The following is a 27,629-nucleotide window of genomic DNA, read 5'->3' on the forward strand; positions in this document are numbered from 1 at the left end:
TAATCTTAATAGCCGCGGAAATACCTAAGATAACGGTAACTTCCTTTACTACGGTAGATTAAGTAATTAATTCTACGTACTCGGCCGGACCTTAATCGGATATAGCGGGGTCCTAAGCTCGCTCCTCGACGAATATTTAGGCGTAATTACGGAATTAATTTATTCTATCGCTTAATATCTTAGCCGCGCTATCGATACTAATAAGAATCTCGTAGGAGCTAAAACGGTCGGATATTCTATCGAATTATTAGCTTTTAATTACTTATACCCGTATTAACATTACTAAAGCGTAAGCTTATCTTATTCCTCGCGCCTATTATATTAATATATAGCTTACGTTAATATATTATTATAAGCTCGCTACGATAGCAAGCGATAATAAGGAAGTATCGTAATTAAGAAATAACTTACTTAAATAAAATACGCGCGAATAAAGTAATATATAGGTTATATACGTAACTAAAAGCGATAAGGAATTAAAAAGAAGCGTATTAAATTAGCTTTAGATATATCTTTATAAAAGAAAAGAAGAAAGGGAAAGAGCTACTACGAAAGAATAGGAGATTTTTCTCTTATAATATAGAAGCTTAAGTATAGGAAGAAGCGTTACCGGGTACTAACCTAGTAAAGCTACGAGAGGATTCGCGTACGATAATAATAATATAAAGCGAAGTAATGGAAGCCCTCGCGAACGTATAATAAATACGGTAGATATACTTAATTAAGAACTACGATATATCTCTTTTATTAGGATATTAAGAAGAGTTAATATAATAACTAATTAAGAGAATACTTTAAGCTATTAGGAGTATTAAATAGAGGCATAAGTAATTAAAGCGACGAATATATTACCCCGGAAAGCTAACAAGGCGAGTAAGGCTCGAGCTAACCTAAGACTTTAATTAGAAGAATAGCTAAACGGATTATCGCGAGCCCTTCGGTTAAGTTACTATCATTATTTAACTAAGCTCGCTATCGCGAGCCTAACTAGGGGATATATTACATAAAAAGCTACTTATATATAGCTCCCTACTCCTTCTCGAGTTACTCGCTTACCTAACATAGCTCCTAGCTCGCTTATATAACATAGCTCGTAGCTCCTTATCTTCTATATATAGGTAGCTCGTATCTCCTTTATTAATCTCCTTCCTTCTTAGATAGTCAGTTAATTTACCTTCTTCTTCCTACCTTCCGTTACTCCTAAGAAGCAACCTCAGTACCTACGTAGCTCTCCTAATCTACGTATCATCCTTTTATACCGCTAGTAAGCTTTTTTATTCTTCTTCCGTTAATCGATTACGGCTTAGTTAATTTTAGCTAAAGCCTTTTTATTACCTACCTATCGTAAGTCCTTAGCCGGTACGGGTTTCTTATTATCCTTATTTTTACGTTCGTTTACCGATTAACCTAAGCGGGAGCGAGTTTCTTTTACGGGTTACCTCTATTACTAGTCCGCCTTCGTATGTTCCTTTTACGAAGCGGACCCTCCTTTTCCTGAAATCCCTAGGTTAGCTATTATATTTTTATAGATTTAGCCGGCTTCCTTAATTACTCTAAGAAAGGCTTTATCGCTTTCGGGAATACTACCTAGTCGTAAATAAACTAGCTTAGTTATTTTATTAGGTAAGGTACGGGTAATATAGTTTTAAAAGGTAATTCCCGATTATTAGACGACGTCGTTAAGGTTTATAAGTTCGGTAAGGTACTAGGAAATATCTCCCTGGTACTTAAGTTCTTATATTTTCTTAGAATTACGGTATCGTTCGGCGGGATCTTTAAATCGTTTTTAGAAGGCTTAGGAATATCTTATTTAGGTATCGATAACTATTAGTCTTTCTACCTAGGCTAGTCTTTATTAGTACTAGAGCTAGGCCTTCTCGGTAAGTATCGACTTTATTTAATTAATTTTCTAAACGTCTCGGGTAAAGCTTTCCTTATATATTTTAAGATAGAATTTAACCTTAATTTATTAAGGGCGGAACTTAGTTAAATCCTTACCGTCGTAAGCCGTAGGTTTAACGAGATATACTGTAGTAGTGCGGTAGATCTAGGCTACGTAGCCTTTTCGATGTCTATTTATATGAGTCGCGCACTTATATTTTCATTAGTTAGACTTAGACCTATAGACATTACGACCTATAGCTATTTACTCGTTTCTTGCCATGTCTTTCTAGCCATCTTCTTTTACCCTTTCCAGTCTCCCCTTTCCTAGCTACCGTTTTTAGCTGGCCGATTAACCGATTATAGCTATTTATAGCTATGATCTAGGTTAATCGGCACTAGGCCAGTTGTTAGTAGTTAGGTAGCCGTTTCGTACCTCCGTTAGCGTACCTACGCTGCTCCTGTTTAATGGCGACTACCTAGTAGCTCGTCCTTACCTTAGCCTTAGGAGTAACCTTTTGCGACCGTTTTTATAGTCATTAGGTTTAGGATTCGTCGATTAAGAGATTCCCTGTTTTTTTAGTTAATTAGGAGCTATTTTCGTGGCTCCAGAGCCGTTTTCGTGGCTTTCGGATTAAGCCTTTTTAGGTTAGGATTAACGGAAAGGCAGATAACCATGGCGACCATTAACAACTACGCCCTCCCATCAGCTTTTAATCAGCTTACCTAAAAGCTCGTTCGCCGATTAGTAGATCTATCTTATCCTCGTTTCTTAATTGTCTCTTTTAAAGGAGCTGTGCCCGTTTTTATCTGGTCTCGTCTTCGTTTTTCAGTGCCTAGATAGCCGTTTTCTCAGTTAATCTAATACCGTTACCGCCACTACCCCCTTTTTACAACACACGCTTAAAGGCATCCGTTCGTTATTAATTAGTTTATTTCAATTGCAAGAGGCTTACCGATAGCTCCGATCGCCCTTATTTTATTCCTTCCAGCCAGTTACGGCACCTGGGGAGGTTTCTCCTCCCTAACCGATAAGGTACCACGATACCCTCAATTACCACACGAAGATACCGACAGACCTTATACCTACGAACCTAATCGGGGAACCTACCGATCAGCGCGAAAGACCCATACAGACGATACCGCGATACGAAACAGATAAGATATTAAACAAAACAGCCTAGAAACAGCCATAGGAAAGAAACGAGTTATAGGTTAATACCCGGAGACCCCTCTTATCGCCCTTACCGATATATAGTTAATAGGAAGAGCCTAGAGAGCCCCTAGAACCACGTACAGGGGAGGGATCGAGGGTTAAGGAAAGCCCGGTAGATGCTGCCGGACGAATATAGGAACGGTTACCAGAAACGAGTCAGAAACGGGCATTAAATAGGATATATTAGTTAGTTTATAGGATTAGGAATTAGTTAAAAAGGATCGGCAAAGCTAGCCATGGACGAGAAGGACGGAGATTACGTTATATCGTATGGGATTGTTTCTTTGTTTCTCAAGGGAGCTACGTTTATTTTACCTACCCGTTGTAGTTCCTGTTTTCCTAACGATCCCTATTGTTTCTTAATGGCCCTAATGGACCTAGCTTGCTCCTAGTTAATTAGGGTTAATTAGGAATAGGTTAATTAGGTTAGTTTACAGGTTACAGCTCCGCTAGCCTAGTTCTTGTTATCAGATCTTTCCTATTTCCTATTAATCGTTAATTGAACTAGCTTAGCTCCTAGTTAGTAGCGATTAAACAGGTTCGGGATTAATCAGGTTTAGGTTTAGGATTAGGCACGGTTGCAGTTACCTACCCCACTACCTACTTATTGCTGTTACAATCGTTCCTAGTTGTTAGGATTACCCTGTTTCTTCCTGACTTATCCTGTTAGCCTTTAATTAAACTAGCTAGCTTTTAGTTAATCAGGGTTAATCGGGATTAGGTTAATCAGTAGTTGATCAGGTTCAGCAGGAAACGAGAGCCACCGTACCTATTGCTATTAGGAGTTTAATTACTCCTTGCGGATTAATTAAACTGGGGAGGCTGTAGTAGTGCGGTAGATCTAAGCCACGTAGCCTTTTCGATGTCTATTTATATGGGTCGCGTACTTATATTTTCATCAGTTAGACTTAGACCTATAGACATCACGACCTATAGCTATTCACTCGTTTCTTGCCATGCCTTTCTAGCCATCCTCTTTTACCCTTTCCAGTCTCCCCTTTCCCAGCTGCCGTTTTCAGCTGGCCGATCAACCGATTACAGCTGTTTACAGCTGTGATCTGGGTTGATCGGCACTGGGCCAGTTGTTGGCAGTTGGATAGCCCTTGTTTCGTGCCTCCGTCAGCGTGCCCACGCTGCTCCTGTTCAATACTAAGTTAGTTATTACCGTAATACTTCGCCGGCTATTTATAGCCTTGGTCTAGGCTCGAATTATACGTTCTTCGGCTAGGTTAAGGGGCTTTTAAGGTTCTTTAAGGGTACTTAAAAGACGGCGAGGCCTTTACGGATCCTTATGTTCTAAATCGTCCGAGTCGTCCGAGTCGCCCGAATTCCTTAGGTCCCCGGAAGCGTTTCGCGGAGTCCTAAGCGGGAACGGTAGTCCTAATCCGGCTCCTCCCGATATAAAGGTATCCGTAGTAGCGTCTTAGAAACGGATTCTTACGCGTATAGCGGTACGTTTAACCGCGGTATCCTAAAGTACGCCGTTTAAAATAATTTCCCTTATTTTAGCTTCGCTATTAATATATTTTCCTATAAACGCCGTCGTAGGACGAGTAGCTAGTACGGAAATAAGTATCCGAGCCCTTTAGCTAGCTTTAGTTATAATAGATTCGATATTTATTAGCTTATTACTTAATCGTCGTTATTAATATTCCTTAATTAAATTAACTACGTAAGCCTTAAGGTTATTTTTAATTAACTAAGTCTTTTCTTTTATAGCCCCGGGAATAAGGTATTCCTTACTAAGGATCTCGTTAATTTATCTATCCTTTTACGTAGCCTATAAGCTAACGTCCGTTACTAACTTATTATATTCTTCGCGTAATTAAACTAAGGCTCGTTAATTCTAAAGGGCGGCGTTTCGGAGTTAATTTATTATAGTAATTCGCGCTTTATCCTATCGGGCGAACTTAGCTATTATTTCCTATACGTTCTAAGCGAAATAGATACTTTATTCCACGACCTACTTCTAGAATTCCTAAATCTATATCTTCGTAGTTCTTATACCGGTAGCTTATATAGCCGTAGCGGTTTAATAAAGCTACCGTAATTATTCGTACTACTTTTTTAGGATCGTATTCTATCGATATCCTATATCGATTTAATTAGCTAATATCGCTAGGCTTTAGTATACTTATTCCATTTATTGATATAAATTTATGATCCATTACGGGGAATTACGTATAACTACCCCCGAGTTCGCGATTTCCAGAGTATTAGTTATAACTACTTCGTATTCTTAAGGTTAGTATATTACGAGGGATTTATCGGTCGGTTCGGGGGTTACTTCCGGCTAAGGCGCCGGAGGGGTTCGTTATCGTTCGGGTTCCTTTTTTTTCCATTCGGTTATTATAGCCTTTAGTTTATTAATCGTATTTATTATCTAAGCTACCTTAGCCATAGTAACCGACGCTAGCCCCGAGTTCGTTAGCCGCGGGAATAAGAACGCCTATGGCTCTAGATTTTCAGTAGAAGGTCGGGATTAATCTAGTAGTAATAGTATGAGGCGGCGGTTATTACGTACGACGTAGGCTTAGGCATTAGCTTTTCCTATTACTAGCTTATGGTAAAAGTTATAAGGTTAAGAGTAATATAGAATTATTTATAATAAGGGAATATACTTAGAATAGGTTTAATTTAATTAATAATTCTATAAGGGATCTCTTATATCCTTATTCCCTTTTTCTAGGTTTCCTAGTCCCCGTTTCGTCCTAATATATTCCGGAGGTACCTCCGTACCTTAGTACCGTTATACCCTACTACCGAAGCTACCTATAGCTTATCTAGGACTTTCCTTAGTAGGTCGCCGAGGTAACGGCCTTGCTACCCGACATTATCCTCCTAACCCTTATAACCTAATTATTAGTGCAGGGCTCCATCCCCGTGTGACAGCCAATTCGGGACATGTGCGAGAGACTCTCGTATGCCCAACATTACCGCATCGACTGCACGTTGACGGTGCCTTCCTTCTTGGCTCGTTGATAGCCTCAATAACCTCAAAAGCACTAGGCTCTCTTCTGGTGCTTGATACTGGCAGGCGAGAGGCTGCCCAAATAGAATCAATCCTCTGCCGTGGTGCTAGTAATGGTCGACTAGAGGCTGTACTATTTCTAATCAGGTGCCAGTGACTATGAAAGTCTTGTAATTGAAGGGCCTGATCAGTCAACAACCGTTGTTGAATTATATGCACGCAAGGCAGGCCAAATGAGGCTGAAAAGGCTCCAGAGCATGGCAGCAAAGCCTCCTTTTCCTTTGTTTTTCGATCCAATAACCGCTTTTGAGCCGCAACTCTCCGTAGTGCGTCAATAGAGACCCAACCACGTACGCTGTAGAAAAACGGTCCAGATAGGTCAAGCGGTAGTCGGATTTGCTGTTGGCTTTGGGTTGCTTTTATTTCAAATAGCTGATTGGCCAGAGCAAGCTTGATAGCTGTCCAGCAGTCAAAAAGGTCACATCGTGATGTCTGAAGATATCTTTTAACTAGAGAGTGAATACCTTCTACTCGTGACGTGACTGCGTTGCCAAAGTGAAGCTTTTTGTTAACCCAAGCCTTGACTAGCTTTTCATGGTGTACTAGCCAGGTATCCCGGAATATATGCTACTTCGCCAGGTCGTTGTATAGCATATATAGACTTAAAAGCTGCCACACGTTGCTGATATAAGGTTTCATCTGATGATTTGATGATGTCATGCCAGCACGTAATAAAAGCAGTCCAGTCTTCTTCAGTCTGAAAGGAGGGCTTGCAGTGAGCCGCAATTGCTTTGTTGGCATGCCAAAGACAGAGGAGATGCTTTGATGGTTGTGGAAAGGTTAATTCAACCGCATTGATGCACGCAAGGCACCGATCAGTCAAAATAACCGAGGGCAATTTGATATCATGAGCAGTATATAGCTCCTTCAAGTGCTCCAGCGCCCAGAGGTAGTCCTGCTCAGTCTCGCCATTAAGAAAAGCGAAAGCAATACAAAAGGACCGCTGGCATGCATCAACACCAATCAGATCAAGCAGCGGCATGCTGTATCTATTTGTTTTATACGTACAGTCGAGGAGCAGTACGTCTGAATTAAACTGAAGATAGTTAATTGAATCTGGGTGGGCAAACATCACAGCTTTCATCCGATTATTTGAATCAACCAGAATGCGGCTCCAAAAGCCTTCATTTCGAAGGCTAGTAGCCATGGCCTCGGGAGGACCCTGCCCTCCATGCCTCTGCCGTCTGATCTCTGCCATTTGGTTGGCAATATCCTTCCTTGTTGCCAGCGTTGCATGCTTTTGACGAAGCAGTGTCTGAATCTCTCTCGGCGGTAGCCCTGCCCGCACGTAATCAGATATCTCTGCTTTTTGACTAGTAGTCAAGGCGCGGCGAACTGGATGCGCTAGAGGCTCCGTAAGCTCATGGTTATGAACCGAAAACTTCGAATCAGGGCGGTGCTTTAAGGCCCAGGTGCTATCAACACCTTCTTTTGCTCGTACCGAATACTGGCAGCCAGTCCTTCTGCTAGTAGTCTGCTTTTGACGTGCCTTCGTGAGGTTTGGTATAAGTCCTGATCGGTCACATGAACAGACAGCAATACGCCTGCCTGCCTTTAACCTCGACCTTTCAGTAATAAAAGCGCAGCCATGACGTGATGCCCAAGCATTAATTGACTGTAGTAGGGCTTCCCGCGATTCGTATATAGCTTCAGAAGGCAGGGAGGGCGGCCCATTCGTGTCATAGCTAGCGCTACCCACTTCCGTAGTATTATCTTCTAGATCCATAATTTCTTCAGCTATAAGTTAACAAGAGGCAAATAATATACATTAGCTGAACGCCCTAGACTCACTGGTTCTGAAAATATACAGCTTATTGCTTTTGCATGCACGTATCGCGAGATATTTGGGGATGAAGGTTATGATTTTTGGCTGCAATGCGGCTGAATTATTGAAGCTCTATTAAATGCGGCGAAGGGGCTCAAAACGTCACGTGTTTCAGTGATTATCTAATAGGGCGGTACACCTAGTCAAAATGGGGGGTGCATGTAGTCGGTGCCTCTTATGCTTTGTGAGTCAGCTAAGACTGGCGAGGTGTGTGCGTCACTGGTGCTGCTCTTTCCCGAGCGTATCGTCCACTGCGATAACCCCGAAACAGGGACCCTGGCGCGTGGGAAAGTGTGACTGGCGTCTTGTAGGAGGAACAGACAGTGTTTTGCTGGGTTTCCATGTGTTATGTCTGCCCAAGGGGCAATATGTGATGATGACCACTCTCATTTCAAGGCCATAGCGCCCCTCTGTTGAAATTCTATTGCCAAGAACAAATAAATGACCCTGAAAATGAAGAACATATCATCTGTGTAACTACCAAGGCTATCACCCCGCATGTCGTCGGGAAAGCACGAGGCTGTGCCCCGTGGGGGCCTGCCATGTGCCAACAGTTTCCAGGGCTCTGTGGCCCTACAGGATATAATCCCGTCCTCGTCGCAACCTCCGTTCATCTAACCGTACTCCGCGACCGTTTCTATTCCAACTCTGCGCTTCCTGACCAAACAACATGAGCAGCTCCTCGACGGCCCCGCGTATTCGACAGGTCCGGCGCAAAGTGCCGCCTGAATGCCGACGGCGCCGCAAGAAAAGCTGTGACCAGTGCCGTAGCAGCCATGTCAAGTGTTGTCGAGACCGGCCTGGGGATGGCTGCCAGCACTGCCAGCGCTGGGGTATGCCGTGTGTGACCACCGGGAGATCCCCTTTTCAACAACCGGCTGCCCAGCAACAAGATGCCATCACCAACACCACAGCACCGGTCTCTGTTGCAACGCAACCGACATCTGTGGTAAGAAGCGTGTCAATGGAGCCAAGCACACCTGATAAGCCACCCCATCGACCGGAGACCCAGAGCCTGCACGGGACCACCTCACCAGACTCGGAGCCCGTTCCCATCGCTATACCAGAACCAACTACAGCCCTCTCGAAATGCCAGGCCAGCGTCGGCTTTCCGCCTCGTGAGGAGGCCGACCGGCTGGTGGCGCTCTTCTTCGACAAAGTGCACTGCGACTTCCCCGTCTTCCACCGTGTAACCTTCCAAGCCCAATATGAAAACACTTGGACGTCACTCACTTCCGGATCAGCGTGGTTGGCGTGTCTGTACACGGTGTCGGGGCTCCCGTCGCTACCCTGCAGAGGCGCGGATGTCTGCTGCATCAGCTCGGACGTGTCGAGGGGGCCACGCGCGGCAGGGTCCCATTGCTCGCTGAAGACATGGATCCTATGGATCCGTCCACATCCGCCACAGAGCGCAAGACGCCCATGTCGGATGGCATGCTCGGCGGATACTCGTTATAGCTCCAGCTCATCTGGTCAAATGTAAACAGCGTATCGGAGTCATGCCTAGGTGTGTGAGTTGAGGCCGACGACAGGTACGGAAAAATGAAAGAAAAAAAAAGGAAAGAAGAAGGAAAAAGAGAGAAAAACAAAACGTACCATAATAGGCATAGGAGCAATTCCGCTTGGACACAGTAAGCGTGTAGAGCGACACCAACGACAAGCACTGCACCGACCAGAACCCGGCATCCTCCAAGCCGCCCAAGGACTCGGTCATGGACTTGGCGCTGCGGAAGAAGAGCTCAGCCTGGTCGTAGGGCGTCTGCTGGCGCAAGCGGGGAATCACGTTGTCCTCCATGGTCCCCGGAACCGGCGTGGCCAAGACCAGACCGATGGCAAAGGTGGAGTCACCCCAAAGCGGGTCGCGGCTTCCTAAAGATTCTATTGGCTCTTTCCTACGACCTTACTCCACTAGTTGGTTGGGGTGAGATCCTTTTGATTACTGAAGCCTCTACCACCGCCACCACCACCAAGTCAACTGCACCACCAAACCACCACCACCAACAAACCACCACCAACAAACCACCACCAACAAACCACCACCACAACCACCACCACCACCACCACCGATTAGTTAATTATTTATTGAATGCTTCTAGGCTAACTTTTAATCGCGAAAAAGAATAAATCAAGTGCACGTTCGTACGGTGGTTAGAAAGGAGAATTTAGTGACCCTTATACGAAATAGGGATAAAGTTTGGTTAACAGGGAAAAAGCTCGGCAAAATCGCCTAATCCGGTTAGAGGTTGGGGTGAGGTACAGGGGACTAGTTGGGCTGATCTGAGACCTCAAAGTAATGTACTAAGTATCGTTACATGTTAAAAATTTTGGCCTTTCCTTTTTGTGTGCGCTGTCCCACTTGTAATCCATTTCTGGCCAATCACGGGCCTAGGAACAACCAAGGGTCCGCCCCACATAGTAGGCGAGATTCCAAACTTAACAAGCTAAGAGGGAATAAGCCCTCTCTGCCCCACACACATCTTACTAAGCTATCTGTCAACCTCCTATCTTGCAGCCGGGTTCAGGGGGCACTTGAAAACTGGAAATGGAAATGAGAAAAAATACCAACCTCCTGGGTCCCACCCCTTTGCACGCCAAAAAAGCAAAGAACTTTGCACTCAACGACGTCGTTTTCCTTGCTTTTAATAGTAATTCCCTACCTAATCGTTTTCTCTCTTCAACCAGAGCCGCTGTTCCCTTTGTTGCCTTAAGCGGCCTCCCTCATTGCTAACCCAATCCCGTTCATTCGCAGGCTCCGAACCCCGATTCCCGTTTTGGCTCGCATCGGACATCGACAAACCTAACTGGACAGCCCGTGATCGGTCGACGGGGCGCCATCAGGGAAAAATAGTAGTCAGGCACAAAGCCTTTTCTCGGTACGGCCTCACTTCCTCTCCGTTCCTCCTTGCAGCTGACACCGCTGCGGCCTGCGCAATCGCGTTTACCCGCCCGGGGATTCTAATTGCTCCTGATTCCACAATGACCGCAGCAATTGTTGCTCCATACCTTACACTGCCCCCATGATGTTTTGTTCCTGTAGCTGTTGCTGTTGTTATCATGATGCGCACAAGGCACCGAGTTCGCTTTGGGGCTGATATTCCTTACTTACACTCAACTATGACCAGGCCACACCCTCGCCCGGCCAGCCAATACATCCGGCGTAACAAACATAACGACTCCCGTTCCTCCTCCCTCTTCGACCCTCAACATCCTCGTCCTTGATAAGACTTCGACATGGTCGCCGCGTCCTCCTTCCTTCCCTCCCGCTTCTGGGGTCAGCAGCCCGCGACGAAAGCCTCGGCCCCGTCGTGGTTCAACAACAGGATAACTCCCCTGTTGCAGACCCTGGCTAGCCTGACCTCCCTACACCCGATTCACACCATCGTCATCGTTGCCGTCCTTGCCAGCTTCACCTACCTGGGCCTCCTTGAGGAGAGCCTCCTCGACCTCTCTGGAACTGTCCGCCGTGCCGACTGGTCTAGCCTGGCTGATGGCAGCAGGAGCTTGCGTATTGGTCCCGAGACCTCGTGGAAATGGCAACCCTACGACTCCGAGGCATCGGCTCCCTCCCGCGCCGATCATCTCGCTCTTGTCACCTTCGTTTTCCCCGAGTCGCTCTCCCACAGCTCGCCGAACTCGGCCCCTCTGATCCACGTCGTGCCGACCCCTGAAAATCTGTCCATCACCTCACTTCCCTCAACCGCCAATCCGCTCGGTGCCTACTCCCAAGATACTGCGCTTGCTTTTGCACTCGACTTCCACCAGGCACCGCAGTTTGCGGCTGCCGCCCAGGAGATCCCCAATAACATTCCGGGACAGGAGACTATGGATACGGAGCGCGGCCAGGAAAAGAAGATGTGGATCATGAAGGCGGCTAGAGTTTACACCAGAAGCAGTGTTGTGCGCTGGTTCGACAATAGATGGGTTGAGTTTGTGGATCTGCTGAAGAATGCCGAAACTCTCGACATTATTATCATGGTCCTCGGCTACCTCTCTATGCACCTAACCTTTGTCTCGCTCTTCCTCTCCATGCGCCGGATAGGCTCGAACTTCTGGCTGGGCACCAGCACTTTTTTGTCCTCTACCTTCGCCTTCCTCTTCGGTCTTATCGTAACCACTAAACTGGGCGTACCGATAACCGTCGTACTACTCTCAGAGGGGTTGCCATTCTTGGTTGTTACCATCGGCTTTGAGAAGAACATCGTTTTGACACAAGCTGTCCTGTCACACGCACTGGAGCATCGCCGCTCTCTAAAAAACGAAATCTCTAATAGCAACGCTAAGGGGCTTCGCAAGGTCGGTAAGAGCACGAGTGTGATTCAATACGCCATCCAAGCCGCCATCAAGGAGAAAGGCTACGAGATTATCAAGGATTATGTTATCGAAATTATCATTCTCGTAGCGGGTGCAGCTTCTGGAGTCCAGGGCGGCCTGCAGCAATTCTGCTTCTTGGCAGCGTGGATCCTCTTCTTCGACGGAATCCTGCTGTTCTCCTTCTACACAGCTATCCTCTGCATTAAGTTGGAGATCAACCGGATCAAGCGTTATGTGGAGATACGCAGGGCTCTGGAGGACGATGGTATCAGCCACCGTGTTGCCAAGGAGGTTGCCGAGAACAACGACTGGGCCCGAGTGGATGGCAAGGGCCAGCCAGCCACCTTTATCTTTGGTCGCCAAATGAAGAGCACCAGCGTCCCCAAGTTCAAGGTGCTCATGGTATCCGGTTTTCTCATCATCAACGTCTTCAACATCTGCACTATCCCTTTCCGTAGCACCGACTCCCTCACCAACATCTCCTCGTGGGCCAGAGGTCTCGGCGGAGTTGCTAGCTCGCCCCCCGTCGACCCGTTCAAGGTCGCGGCTAGCGGACTGGACTCGATTCTTGAAAACGCAATGCGCAAGAATCAGGAGACCGTGGTGACTGTTCTGACCCCGATCAAGTATGAGCTCGAGTTCCCATCGATTCATTACGGACAGCGCCCCGGTAAGGTCGAGGACGAGTCGGGTGATTTTGCGAACTATGGGATGGGTGGACGTATGGTGGGCAGTATCCTCAAGAGTCTCGAGGACCCTATCTTGTCCAAGTGGATTGTTGTCGCCCTGGCTATGAGCGTTGCTCTTAATGGTTACTTGTTTAACGCTGCTCGATGGGGTATCAAGGACCCTAACGTCCCAGATCGGCCAATCAATACTCGCGATCTTGCCGATGCCCAGAAATTCAACGATGTCGACACACCGAATCTCCCACTTGGCGAGTATATGCGACCTACCCCAACTTCATCGAAGCCCATCACACCTGCATTAATAGACGACGAAGGAGAATCGCCCGCCACAAGAGCGGCTACCGAACAGGCTCGCCCCAACGTGTCACACTCACCTGAAGAGACCGAGAAACTTTTACAGGAGAAACGCGCACACGAGCTTACTGACGAGGAGGTCGTTTCCATGTCATTACAAGGCAAGATTCCCGGATATGCCCTGGAAGAGGTACTCAAGGACTTCACTCGCGCCGTCAAGGTCCGCCGGACGATTATCTCAAGAACCAAGGCTACCGAAGAGCTTACCAGGGTACTCGATCGGTCAAAGCTACCATATGACAACTACAACTGGGCTCAGGTCTTTGGTGCTTGCTGCGAGAATGTTATCGGTTATATGCCCCTACCCGTAGGTGTTGCCGGACCACTAGTGATCGACGGTCGCAGCTACATGATTCCCATGGCCACAACCGAGGGTGTTCTTGTGGCCAGTACTAGTCGTGGATGCAAAGCCATCAACTTTGGTGGAGGCGCGGTTACGGTTCTGACCGCGGATGGGATGACGCGTGGCCCGTGCGTGACCTTTGAGACGCTCGAGCGATCAGGTGCTGCCAAGCTTTGGTTGGACTCTAACGAGGGTCAGCGGGTGATGAAGAAGGCGTTCAATTCTACTAGCCGATTCGCACGGTTACAGCAGATAAAGACGGCCATGGCGGGGACTAATCTCTACATCCGCTTCAAGACTACAACTGGAGACGCCATGGGCATGAACATGATCTCCAAGGGTGTCGAGCATGCGTTGAATGTGATGGCTACCGAGGCAGGGTTTGATGATATGCAGATTGTTTCTTTGAGTGGCAATTACTGTATCGACAAGAAGCCGGCGGCCATCAACTGGATTGAGGGGAGGGGCAAGAGTGTTGTCGCCGAGGCAATCATTCCGGGCGACGTGGTAAAGAATGTGCTTAAGAGTGATGTTGATTCGTTGGTGGAGCTGAACATTAACAAGAACCTCATCGGCTCGGCCATGGCGGCGTCTGTGGGTGGTTTCAACGCTCATGCGGCGAATATTGTCGCTGCCATTTTCCTCGCTACCGGCCAAGACCCTGCCCAGGTCGTGGAGAGCGCCAATTGTATCACTATCATGAAGAAGTAAGTTCCTGTCCCGCCTCCCAAAGACGCCTTATTCCCCTACTTCGAACTCCGCACTAACACCTATCCCGTAGCCTCCGCGGCTCCCTCCAAATCTCCGTCTCCATGCCCTCCATCGAAGTCGGCACCCTCGGCGGCGGCACCATCCTGGATCCGCAGGGTGCGATGCTCGACCTGCTCGGCGTGCGCGGACCCCACCTCCCCAACCCCGGCGAGAACGCCCGCTTGCTCGCACGCATCGTCGCCGCCGCCGTCCTCGCGGGCGAGCTCTCCCTCTGCTCCGCCCTCGCCGCCGGCCACCTCGTCAAGGCCCACATGCAGCATAACCGCTCCGCCCCGCCCACCCGCTCCAGCACCCCGGCCCCGTCAAGTGGCGCCACAACTCCCGTCGGTCTCGCCATGACTAGCACTGTGGAGAAGGCGGTCAGGCATCCTGAGCAGCTGGGTGCGCCGAGTCCTGCAGCGGTGGAGAGGGCCAAGCGCTGAGTCAGGATGGGCTTGGTGGTGCTTATAGGGTACGGCAGACTGAGGAGGTGTAGCATGCTGCTTTGAGCGTTTGCTGTTGCTATTGCTTGATCGGGACCGCAGAGGGGGCGTCCCGCACTGACAGATCCCCTTTAGGTGGGCGGGCTTGTACTAAGCCCCTATCTGTGGGATCCTGAATATAATACCTAGACATAGTATAGATCATATGGCGTGCTTGCCACTTCCTTTTCCTTTGGGTGTTATCATGGCACGTGCGTTTGAGAACCGAGATGTGTTATCTTATGTGGGTGATACGTGTCTTAAGCAGTCGGGTATTTACGGCCAATCGCATAGCAACCTGTAGTGATTGTACGGTTGATTGGCCGGCGCGGGCCGCCACTATCGTCGTGGTTGTCGCCCTCAAGCAAGCTTCCCGCGCCACCACGACTCCCGATGGTGACAGGTGTTATATTAGATGGAAGTTGAGTGAGAGCCCACGAGGGCCTCTGACTCACACGAAACCCTAAAAGATGACCTGAAAGTGAAAAAGATAATGTGTTGGCCATCTTTGAAACAAATGCTTGTATTGACCGGTGTACGGAGTCGCATAGCTACAACTGGGAAAAAACTCCACTTTTCGGTCGAACGCCCTAGTTTTATCGTCTATATATACGCCCCTAATAGGAGGAGGTATATATGTTTGATGCAAGTTCCCGATAGCTTCATATTGTATTCGTAGTAGCTTGTATATGTACGAATAGAGTTATAGGCTACTGAGCTACCCCTTCGCGAGCCGGGTATTTTATATAGGTTTATATATAAACGATTTATTACCGTAAAAAACCGCAAAAAAATCGGAAAAATCGGAAATCTACTTACGTAATTAATTAGCTTAATGAAATTAATATATAAACTTTTTAGATTTTTCGCTTAGTAATATAAGAAATTATTTACGATTTAAGGGTTTTTAAAACTATATTAATAATTTACTATATAATTTATTAATAAATCTATTAACTATACTTTATATTAGCCTCTTAACTTATTTTTTTTACGGTAATAAAGTAGGTTTATGTTACGGTTTTAAGAGCTATTCGCTAGGTAAAAGCCGTATGTTAATGAATTAAAGCTAGACGAGGAGAAAAGGGAAGAAAGTATACCCTATGGGCCGTACTTGCGATAGCTGGCCTTATCCGCCGTAGGTATTAAGGGCTTAATTACTAAGAAGGAATAGAGCGTACGCGATGCTAGAGACCCGGATAGGTTTACTCGAAGGTATACTCTATCGAAGACTATAGTACGTACGATGGTCCAGGATAGATAAAACTAATATCGCTATATTAATCGAGAGGTAAGGAATCTAATGTAATTATCGTATCTTAGCTATGCCCCTTAGTTATAGAGATGTAGTAGTCGCTAGCCCGAAGGTATAAGAGGTAAGGAAAGAAAAGGGGTAAAACGTAAAAGTTATTTATTCGGCTATAGCGGTACGACGAAGTAACTTAAGCGCCTATAACTAAAATAAATATATTAATCGGAGAACGACAAATCTAATAGTAAAAACGAATCTTTAATTAAGGTAAAAATAATAAAGATAGCAATCTAACTAGGTAATAAATTAAATGATAAGCATGGCATGTCCCGTACTTACGGGAGCTATGGTTACTTTATATAGGTATAAGGCCTATCGTAGCGTGTTATGTAATGCATTAAGAGGGCATGTCTTACCGCACCACTACATTACGTGCTATGCCTTAGTACTAGCTAGGGCCTTACTATGGGCATAGCCCATTATATAAGGTCCCCTCCCGGAAAAAAAAAAAAAAGTGCGCCCTGCTGCCCTTTTTCTTCGGCGTTTAGCCCTAATAACCTAACCCGTTTTCTTTTCGCGCCTTAGGATGCGTACCGTATCCTTAGGTACTACCTCCGTCCCCCGGGGTACGTTACTTGCTCCTCGGGTTGCTAATTCCGCCGCCTAGGGTACTGGTATATCCCTAGGCCTCCTTCCGATTATTCCCCGGGGTATTAATGCCCCCCGGGTATAGCCTCCTTCCTTTCCGGCGGTTATATTATACCCCGGGGTCTTCTCTTCCGCCGTTTCCTTCCCGGGGCCTTTCGTCTCCCGGGGTACTATACCGGACGCCTTTAGCCTCCCGGCGTTCTTCCCCCGGGTCCTACTCTTCCCCGGGATTTCCTCCTCTTCCTCCTTCCTCCTTTTTCTCCGTAGGTTTCCCGGGTTTCTTCGCTTACCGGATACGCCTTCCCGGTAGCTACTCCTTTCCGAGAGCCCTTCCTCCTTTTCCTAGGATACTACTAGCGTTCCGGGTATTATTTAGCTCCCCGGTATACCATTTCCCTAGGGCCGCCGTTTCCGTTTCCCGGGTTACGTTATCCGCTTCCCGGGCTATTATCTTCGTTTCCTGGGGCGTTATTATTCCCCGGGGCTTTCTCTTTCTTCCTAGGGTATTATTACTTCCCTAAGGCTAGTTCCGATCCTCTTATTAAACCGTAAAGCTCTAAAGCCCCGCGTACGAAGTCGTAATTATAGGGCGCCTGCTAGGTTTAGCCTAGCTCCCGTAGCTACGGGATCGTCGGTCCGTCTACCGCCGTTTAAAAACCCTCGTTTATTGAATAGGAGCAGCGTGGGCACGCTGACGGAGGCACGAAACAAGGACTGCCCAACTGCCAACAACTGGCCCAGTGCCGATCAGACCTAGATTACAGCTGTAAACAGCTGTAATCGGTTAATCGGCCAGCTAAAAACGGCAGCTAGGAAAGGAGAGACTGGAAAGGCAAAGACGAGGATGGCTAGAAAGGCATGGCAAGAAACGAGTGAATGGCTGTAGGCTGTGATATCTACAGGTCTAAGTCTGACTGATGAAAATATGAGTGCGCGACCCATATAAATACACATCGAAAAGGCTACGTGGCCTAGATCCACCGCACCACTACAGCCTCCCCAGTTCAATTGATCCGCAAGGAGCAATTAAACTCCCAATAGCAATAGGTGCGGTGGCTCTCGTTCCTGTTGAGCCTGATCAACCTGATCCCGATCAACCCTGATTAACTGAAAGCTAGCCAGTTCAATCAAAGGCTAACAGGATAAGTCAGGAAATAGGTTATCAACTGGGAACGATTGCAACAGCAACAAGTGGGTGGTGGGGTGGGTGACTGTAACCGTGCCTGATCCTGAACCTGATTCCTGATTAATCCCGAACCTGTTCAATCGCTGCTAACTGGGAGCTGAGCCAGTTCAATTAACGATTAATAGGAAATAGGAAAGATCTAATAATAAGAATAACTGGGCTGGCGGAGCTGTAACCTGTAAACTGACCTGATTAACCTGTTCCTGATCAACCCTGATTAACTGGGAGCGAGCCAGGTCCATCAGGGCCATCAAGAAACAACAGGGATCCGTTAGGAAAACAGGAACTGCAACGGGCAGGTAAAATAAGCGTAGCTCCCGTGAGAAACGAAAGAAATAATCCCCATACGATGTAACGTGATCTCCGTCCTTCTCGTCCATGGCTGTTGCCGATCCTTTCAACTGATCCTGATCCTGTAAACTAACTGATATATCCTATTCATGCCCGACTGTTTCCGTTTCTGACTCGTATCTGACTGTTGTTCGTCCGGCAGCATCTACCGGGCTTCCTTTGACCCTCGATCCCTTCCTTGTACGTGGTTCTAGGGGCTCTCTGGGCTCTTCCTACCAACTATATATCGGTAAGGGCGATAAGAGGGGTCTCTGGGCAATACTGTGACTGTTCTCGACTGTAACTTGTGACTGTTTTTTTTCTGGGCTGTCTTGTTTAATATCTATTCAATTCGTTCGTATCGGTATCGTTTATAGGTCTTCGTGCGCTAATCGGTAGGTCCCGATCAGGTTCGTAGGTATAAGGTCTGTCGGTATCTTATTGTGAGGGTATCGTGGCACCTTATCGGTTAGGGAGGAGAAACCTCCCCAGGTGCCGTAACTGGCTGGTAGGGATAAAACAAGGGCGATCGGAGCTATCGGCAAGCCTCTTGCGATTGAAATAGACTGATTAATAACGAACGGATGCCTTTAAGCGCGTGCGAGTGTGTAAAAAGGGGGTGGTGGCGGTGACTTGGTTAAATTAACTGAGGGCGAAAAACTGCCATCTAGGCACTGAAAAACGAAGACGAGACCAGATAAAAACGGGCATAGCTCCTTTAAAAGAGATAACTAAGAAACGAGGATAAGATAGATCCACTGATCGGCGAACGAGCTTTTAGGTAAGCTGATTAAAAGCTAATGGGAGGGCGTGGGTTGTTGAGATGGTCGCCATGGTTGTCTGCCCTCCCGTTGATCCTGACCTAAAAAGGCTTAAAAGCTAAAAGCTACGAAAAACGGCTCTGGAGCCACGAAAATAGCTCCTAATCAAACGAAACTCTGGGGATCTCCTGATCGACGAATCCTGAACCTAATGACTGCAAAAACGGTCGTAAAAGGTCACTCCTAAGACTGGTAACGTTGCGGACGAGCTACTGGGTGGTCGCTACTGAACAGGAGTAGCGTGGGTACGCTAACGGAGGCACGAAAAGGGCTACCCAACTGCCAATAACTAGCCCAGTACCGATCAACTAAGATCACAGCTATAAATAGCTATAATCGGTTGATCGGCCAGCTGAAAACGGCAGCTGGGAAAGGGGGACTGGAAAGGCAAAAACGAGGAAGGCTAGAAAGGCATGGCAAGAAACGAATGAATAGCTATAGGTCGTAATATCTACAGGTCTAAGTCTGGCTAATGAAAATATAAGTGCGCGACCCATATAAATATATATCGAAAAGGCTACGTGGCCTAGATCCACCGTACTACTACAGCCTCCCTAGTTTAATTAATCCGTAAGGAGTAATTAAACTCCTAATAATAGGTGCGGTGGCTCTCGTTTCCTACTAAGCCTAATTAACCTAATCCCGATCAACCCTAATCAACTAAAAGCTAGCCAGTTCAATCAAAGGCCAACAGGATAAGTCAGGAAGAAACAGGTCTTCAACTGGGAGCGATTACAACAGCAACAAGTGGGTAGTGGTATGGGTGACTGACTGCAGCCGTACCTAATCCTAAACCTAATTCCTGATCAATCCCGAACCTATTCAATCGCTACCAACTAGGAGCTAAGCCAGTTCAATTAACGATTAACAGGAAATAACAGGAAAGATCTGATAATAAGAACTAGGCTAGCGGAGCTATAACCTATAAACTAACCTAATCAACCTATTCCTAATCAACCCTGATCAACTAGGAGCGAGCCAGGTCTATTAGGGCCATTAAGAAATAACAGGGATCAATAGTTAGGAAATAGGAACTATAACGGGCAGGTAAAACAAGCGTAGCTCCCGTGAGAAATAAAGAAATAATCCCATATGATGTAACGTAATCCCGTCCTTCTCGTTCATGACTAGCTTTGCCGATCCTTTTCAACTAATTCCTGATCCTATAAATTAATTAATATATCCTATTCAAGGCCCGTTTCTAATTCGTTTCTGGCTATTATTCGTATAACCGTTCCTATATTCGTCCGGTAATATCTACCGGGCTTCCCTTGACCCTCGATCCCTCCCCTATACGTAGTTCTAGGGGCTCTCTGGGCTCTTCCTACTAACTATATATCGGTAAGGGCGACAAGAGGGGTCTCCGGGCATTAACTTATGACTCGTTTCTTTCCTGTAGCTATTTCTAGGCTTTCTTATTTAATATTCTATTTAATTCGTATATCGCGGTATCGTCTGTAGGTCTATCGCGCTAATCGGTAGGTCCCGATCAGGTTCGTGGGTATAAGGTATATCGGTATCTTATTATAGTAATTAAGGGCATCGTAACACCTATCAGTTAGGGAGAAACCTCCCCAGGTACCGTAACTGGCTAGCAGGGATAAAACAAGGGCAATCGGAGCTATCGGCAAGCCTCTTGTAATTGAAATAAACCGATCGGAAAGGACTAACTACCTTTAAGCGCGTGCGAGGTTATAAAAAGGGGGTAGTAGCGGTAACTTAGTCAGATCAACTGAGGGCGAAAAACTGCCATCTAGGCACTATTGAAAACGAAGGCGAAACCGGGTAAAAACGGGCACAGCTCCTTCAAAAGAAACAACTAAGAAACGAGGATAGGATAGATCCACTAATCGGCGAACGAGCTTTTAGGTAAGCTGATTAAAAGCTGATGGGAGGGCGTGGTTGTGATAGTCGCCATGGTTATCTGCCCTCCCTGTTGATCCTAACCTGAAAAGCTAAGGCCAAAAGCCACGAAAACGGCTCTGGAGCCACGAAAATAGCTCCTAATCAACTAAAAATCAGGGAATCTCCTGATCGACGAATCCTAAACCTAATGACTGCAAAAACGGTCGCAAAAGGTCACTCCTAAGATGAGGTAAGGTCGAGCTACTAGGTAGTCGCTACTAAACAGGAGCAGCGTAGGTACGCTAACGGAGGTACGAAATAAGGACTGCCTAACTACTAATAACTAGCCCAGTGCCGATCAACCAAGATCACAGCTGTAAACAGCTGTAATCGGTTGATCGGCCAGCTGAAACGGCAGCTGGGAAAGGAGACTGGAAAGGCAAAGACGAGGATGGCTAGAAAGGCATAGCAAGAAACGAATAAATGGCTGTAGGCTGTGATATCTATAGGTCTAAGTCTGACTAATGAAAATATGAGTGCGCGACCCATATAAATATACATCGAAAAGGCTACGTGGCCTAGATCCACCGCACTACTACATTATCTTCCGCTAACGGATTCCGTCGGATCCGTTAAAGGACGTATTAAAATACGCCGTCCGATTCGTTTAAAGACTATCGTTTATCGTCCGTTAGCGGAGTTTAAAGGACTCCGCTTAAAGGCGTACTAAGGCGCGCCTTCCCGTTTACTACTAAGAGGCTTAGGGCCTCTCCTACCGTTTAGAGGCTAGAGGCCTATCCGTATTACTAGCGGAGCCGCGAGGCTCCGCCGGAGGACGTACTAAGGTACGCCGTCCTTATTCATTTAAAGACTATCGTTTATCGTCCGTTAGCGGAGCTAAGGATTCCGCTTAAGGGCGCGCGGGGACGCGCCCTCCCGTTTATTACTAGCGCCGCTAGCGCCTATATCGATATTAAGAAACCGGTAGTCTCTCCGTAAACCGCTAGTACCTCTAGTACCTTTATCGAAGTATTATTATTCTAACGCCGAAACCTTATCGTATTTCTCGTTATTCTAACGCCGTTTCTTTTTATATTACGCCTCGGGCGTTCTTAATTCGTCGACGAGCGTTATGCTTTAACGCTTTACTATCTTTCTTCGGAAAAAAATTTTCCGCCGTTTTTAGCCGTATTTTTCGTCGTTCTTATCTCGAAATTACCGTCTAAACTATGTTTTCTTAGGGTTATCGGTCGTTTCTTCGGTTATCTTATATCGGTCCTCGTCCGTAGGTATTACCGGCGCGTATATTTAAAAGCTAATACCGCCTTTCCGACTACTAACTTTACCGTATAGCATCGCCTTTCCTACTATTAATCTAGCGTATTAAGATATTAGTCTACTACTATCGTCGGTTATCTTTTATAAGTACTACCGGCGCGTATATTTAAAATTAATACCGCCTTTCCGACTATTAACTTTATTAGCTACCGCTTCTTTTAGTACTATATCGCCGTTCCTACTACTAATTCCGCTCGCTTCGATACTACTACTTCCGTAAAACGATAAAAGAAGGTTAGTCTAGCTTTTTATTACGGTTTTAAAAGCTATTCGCTAAGTAAAAGCCGTATATTAATAAACTAAAGCTAAACGAGGAGAAAAGGGAAGAAAGTATGCCCTATAGGCCGTACTTACGATAGTTGGCCTTATCCGCCGTAGGTACTAAGGGCTTAATTACGTACTATGCCTTAGTATTAGCTAAGGCCTTACTATAGGCATAGCCTATTATAGTTTATTACCTAATCTTTTATAATATAAATAAAATAATAATTAAGATTATGTAACCTTTTTTTTTAAATTAATTAAGTCTTAAAAATGTTAATTTTTAGTATTCTTTTTTAAAATCTCTTTATATAAAAAAAGAAGATAGTTAGAAAGGTAGAATTCTTATTATAAAAATAGGTATGATTTTAAAAAGTTTTAACCTATTTAAAAACGTAGTTTTCTTAAAATAATAAATTAAATAAAAATGAAAATAAAGAATAAAAATAAGATTACTTAATACTAGCTATTTTTTTATTTATAAAATAAAGTATTAGGTAATAGACCTACTTTATTACCGTAAAAAAATAGGTAAATATATCGATATAAGTATAGTTAATGAATTTATTAATAAATTATATAAGAAGCTATTAACGTAATTTTAAAAAACCTTAAATTATATATAACTTCTTATATTAGTAAGTAGAAATTTCGAAAAGTTTATATGTTACTTTAATTAAGCTAATTAATTACGTAAGTAAATGTTCGATTTTTCCGATTTTTTCCCGGTCTTTTACGGGGATAAATCGTTTATATATAAACCTATATAAAATACCTAGCTCGCGAAGGGGTAGTCTAGCTTACCTATTACCGACCCAACCAGAGGGTAGCTCCTTCCCTACGTATAATTGAATATTCAACCTGCACCTTCCTACCTACCACACCCCTAGGGTGTACGTACTGAAAAGTGGAGTTTTTTCCCAGTTGTAGCTATGCGACTCCGTAGTGCACCAGACGCACGCCAGGACCACCAAAGCTCAGGTTAAAGCAGCAGCAGCTCAGGACCACGTCCAGCAACGGAAACTACTGAGGGCAATCCATGCGTAATGCAAGTAGCTGTTGTTCCCATCAGGTGACGAATAACCTGCTGTGATCTATGAGTGAGGGTTCCTTTAAGCAAGGGCATTGTTATACAACTTCTATGGAACCTGCTACAGAAAATACTGGCTGTATTCTGGTATGTTGATATTATCATCCTAGGTATGTACTTCCTTTTGTATTAGTGATCACCAGGCCACAACGTAAGACGAAGGATCTACTCAGGACTATGCATGCCAAGACTCGGTGATGCAGCAAAGCGGGTGTTATAGGTGCCGGGTTGCGCTGGTATAGCCACAGGAGCCTGTAAGAATACCTTTATATTATGCAGTAGAGGGGATTATTGGTCTATCGCGACTTAATTCTGTGTATGCGTTCCATCGGGGGTCGGGGATATTCCAAGTTCGGCCGAGAAATTGATGAATGAGTCAAGAACGAGGTTGAGGATCTGATAAGATTAGATCCAACCCGAATCAGGTATACCTACATGAATTGTCGCATCGCATCTCGCCCGCGTCTTCTCAGTTCCTCCTATGTCTCACCTAACTGTCGCGCCACTTCCCGCTTGGTACGATGGATGGGGCCTTAACGCCCAAACCCGACCGTCGCCGCCGCCGACCGGCCCTCTCCTGCGTTAGCTGTAGAAAGTCTAAGGTCCGCTGTGATCGCAACCAACCCTGCGGCGCCTGTGTCCGGTCCAAGCACAAGACCTGCGTGTTTGAGCCTCAAGGCGCGCCACACCCACGCCTATCGGAACTGTCACCCGTCACCCCCGGCGCGCTTCGACCGAGCGATGGCCAGCTCAGGGCCGTCCATGCCGAGATGGCCGCCAACCCCCTAACGAGTGGGTCGACGCAGGCACACCACGGCGACGGGTCCAATGAGGACCATTCTACCCTTTCCCTGAACGGCTCAACGCCCGTTGACTCGGCCTCGTCCCAACATCTCGGCCAATCCTTTGACGTGACTTCGCTGTTGCATCGGATTGGCGAACTGGAGCGCCGCCTTGAGGAAACTACAGGCTCTAGACATGTTCCTCGGGTCTCCGCCAGCGACCCCGAGTCGATATCGACTTACCCCAGCTATCTCACCGGGGACTTGTACACCATGAATAGGAGTGTCATGTCCAAGACGAGGTATATGGGCCAAACCCACTGGATGAACCAGGTTAAAAGTGTACGTTATCCCGCTACTCCCTGCAGCGTGCTATCGTCCTGACGGTTCGCCCCCCCCCAACTCCCTCCCCCTCCTTCCAGTTCAAACCAGTCTTGGAGATATTCGAGCAGCAGTCTCGAGAGAAGAAGTCGGAGTCGGTGGCATTCACGACGAGATGTAAGGCACTCGCTCGCACCATCAAGGCGCGGCGGACGCCCCAGATGACCTTCAAGTTCGGCACCAACATACCGCCGCGAGAAATCGCGGACAAACTTGTTGATGGCTACATTCGAACGCTGGAGTCGGTCTACCGAATTTTGCACATACCGTCCTTCAGAAGAGAGTACGAGGCCTTCTGGGCCTCTCCTGACTCGGTCGGGCTCCCTTTCGTCATCCAACTCCAGCTTGTCATGGCCATCGGCTGCACCTTGTACGATGATCTCTTTACGATGCGAAGCTCGGCGATCCAATGGGTTCAAGAGGCCCAGTGCTGGTTTATCCTCCCGATTCCGAAATCGAGGTTGACCATCACCGGCCTGCAGATCATGCTGCTTCTCCTGCTGGCACGTCAAACCGCATCCGTAGGTCAGGACCTCATCTGGATCTCGGTCGGAGAGCTCATGCGCATGGCTGCGTTCATGGGTCTGCACAGGGACCCGAAGAAACTGCCGAAGATGGATCGCCTCCATTCGGAGATACGACGTCGCTTGTGGAATACCATTCTCGAAGTTGCCCTGGAGGCCAGCATCGACTCGGGAGCGGCGCCCCGGATCTCTCTCGAGGATTTCGACACTGGTGCGCCATCTGACTGCGACGACGACCAACTGATAGGTGACGACGACTCGAAGGTTCCCCAATCAGCAGAAACGTTCACGGATATGTCTTTGGCGTTAGCCCTTCGCGCGAGCTTCGCATCGCGCCTGGCCATCGCGCGGTCGCTCAACGAAATCGATTCGCAGACCACGTACGAAGACACGGTTCGACTCCACCACCGCCTCGGCGCCGCATGCAAATTACTCTCCCAAACGCTCCAGCGATTCGCGTCCAGTCCGCGGGGCCCGACATCCTTTCAGCGACGGTTCGTCGATTTTATCGTCCGCCGGTATTTTCTAGCTCTGCACCTCCCGTACTTCGTGCCGGCTATAAACGAGCCGGCCTACGCTTTCTCGCGGAAGGTAGTGGTCGAGATGGCCATGAAGCTCTATACCACCGTCTTCCCGTCGTCGGCCTCGAATCCACGGCCGTCACCGCCGACGGGCGATTGCCCGAGATTCACGTCGACCGAGGCCGACGACTTTGGGCGGCTCGCGACTGGCGCGTCGAGCATGTTTCGGTCCGTATTGTCGCAGTCGTCGATGGCGGGCGGCTTCGAGCTGCAGAGCCAGCTGCTGGAAGACGACAGCCTGGTGCCGTCCATACCTCGGCCGGACCTCCTCAACGTGCTGCGCGACTCGGCGGCCTGGAGCCACCACCGCATCCAAGCCGGCGAGACGAATGTCAAGGGCTACCTGTTCACCAACGTGTTGCTGGCGCAAGTAGAAGGGCTGATGGCCGGCTTGAGAGGGGCAGAGAACGAGGCGGTGATTATTAGGACCGGCAACGAGGCCGTGCGTGAGAGCTTCGAGCTGCTCAAGCAGCTAGCCGCACAGTACCCGGACGAGGGCGCCATTACTGGCGATCCGCAATTTGACCTGGACCCCATGATGGCGATCGATGACAACTGGGAAAACTCTGTCAGTGATAGCTAATATCAGTCCCCGTGTAACAAACAGCCAAGGTCTTCCGCTGACTTATTAATACCACAGGCCCAGAACGTCCTCTTCGATTTCACCACTATCGAGTCTGCATTCGATGGAACCACGGAAAACGATTTGATGGGCCCGGACTTTTCCTCATGGTAGTGAAGAGCGGGGGCGGGAGAGGAGGGGGGCTTTCTCTCCTCTCCATCACGTAAGTCCGCAAGGATCGCTAGAAGTTGGAGCGCTAATTGTTAACCTTCTTTAGATTCATGTAATATACAGCGATGTAAAATCAACCAGGTAATAGGTAGGTGTTTAGGTATGGGCAGCGCTACAACCAGGGTTTAGGCGGGGGGAGGTTCGAACGACCCTAACACGATGTATGAGAACTCAACTCTGAAGTGACGATCACTGGATATTGTTGTTGACCTGTGAAGGTCGTAGGGTACTGTCAAGGTACATAAGCAATCGAAAAACAGCATCACATTAATTCAACATATTGGTACTCAGATTCAATGGCGTTTTTGTCTTTTGGCCGCTTGGCGTGTTTACCGCCTTTCGGTCTTTTCAATGCTCTGCGAATGTCGTGTAGGCCGTTCTGGACATGAAGATGGACAGAGGTGTTTGAGCAATTGTTGCTTTGCACGTTGATTGCCCTCAAACCCACCGCGATCGACGATGAGGAAGACATGTGGGAAGGCGACAACAGGCAGTATACTATCGCATAATAAAAGCCCTAGCACAAATGCACCTTATACCTACATGTAGGTAGTATTACAGGTAGGTAGGTACCTATCTAGTTGCCAGGAGGGAAAGCAGGGTATTAGGTATAGCGAAAGGGGGGACGGAATCATCCACCTAGCCACCTATTAGCAGCCAGGCACCAGGCCACCACCAGAGATGCGTTCGGCCACCAGAGCTGTATATTCTCAAGTTTGTACAGGCATCTGGTTTACGTCCTTTACGCATAGCCGGCTGCCAGTTGCAGCCGCCGCTACAGCGTGATTCTCTTCGCACGGTTACCTCCGTCTGCTTCCCATCCAACCTACAACGGCAGCGGCAGCAACGACATGGTGCACCAGCCGGCTAGTGCGCGCTCGCCAACCCCCCCACACGAAGGAGCATTGGGAGTGG

General features: G+C 47.3%; 4 protein-coding genes across 4 annotated transcripts; 3 read left to right on the forward strand and 1 right to left on the reverse strand.

Moving 5' to 3' along the window:
* The first annotated feature begins 8,054 nt into the window (after positions 1 to 8,054).
* GGS23DRAFT_136254 (uncharacterized protein) lies at positions 8,055 to 8,490 on the forward strand. The gene has a single exon (XM_051511218.1). It carries the CDS (start codon positions 8,102 to 8,104, stop codon positions 8,354 to 8,356), a length of 255 nt encoding a protein of 84 aa, XP_051370197.1. The 5' UTR covers positions 8,055 to 8,101; the 3' UTR covers positions 8,357 to 8,490.
* Positions 8,491 to 9,370: 880 nt separating this feature from the next.
* Positions 9,371 to 9,936, reverse strand: GGS23DRAFT_136260 (uncharacterized protein). Its single transcript, XM_051511219.1, has one exon. It carries the CDS (start codon positions 9,746 to 9,748, stop codon positions 9,419 to 9,421), a length of 330 nt encoding a protein of 109 aa, XP_051370198.1. The 5' UTR covers positions 9,749 to 9,936; the 3' UTR covers positions 9,371 to 9,418.
* A 1,186-nt stretch (positions 9,937 to 11,122) lies between these two features.
* Positions 11,123 to 15,520, forward strand: GGS23DRAFT_575370 (hydroxymethylglutaryl-coenzyme A reductase-domain-containing protein). Its single transcript, XM_051516795.1, has 2 exons — positions 11,123 to 14,357; positions 14,432 to 15,520. Exons 1-2 carry the CDS (start codon positions 11,185 to 11,187, stop codon positions 14,841 to 14,843), a joined length of 3,585 nt encoding a protein of 1,194 aa, XP_051370199.1. The 5' UTR covers positions 11,123 to 11,184; the 3' UTR covers positions 14,844 to 15,520.
* Positions 15,521 to 24,075: 8,555 nt separating this feature from the next.
* GGS23DRAFT_575377 (uncharacterized protein) lies at positions 24,076 to 27,099 on the forward strand. Its single transcript, XM_051516796.1, has 4 exons — positions 24,076 to 24,777; positions 24,858 to 26,489; positions 26,562 to 26,706; positions 26,761 to 27,099. The coding sequence occupies exons 1-3, from the start codon at positions 24,175 to 24,177 to the stop codon at positions 26,655 to 26,657; spliced, it is 2,331 nt and encodes a 776-aa protein (XP_051370200.1). The 5' UTR covers positions 24,076 to 24,174; the 3' UTR covers positions 26,658 to 26,706; positions 26,761 to 27,099.
* Positions 27,100 to 27,629: the final 530 nt, after the last annotated feature.

This window comes from Durotheca rogersii (genome assembly GCF_024521655.1).
Source record: "Durotheca rogersii strain YMJ 92031201 chromosome Unknown GGS23scaffold_17, whole genome shotgun sequence".
Classification (NCBI taxonomy): domain Eukaryota; kingdom Fungi; phylum Ascomycota; class Sordariomycetes; order Xylariales; family Xylariaceae; genus Durotheca; species Durotheca rogersii.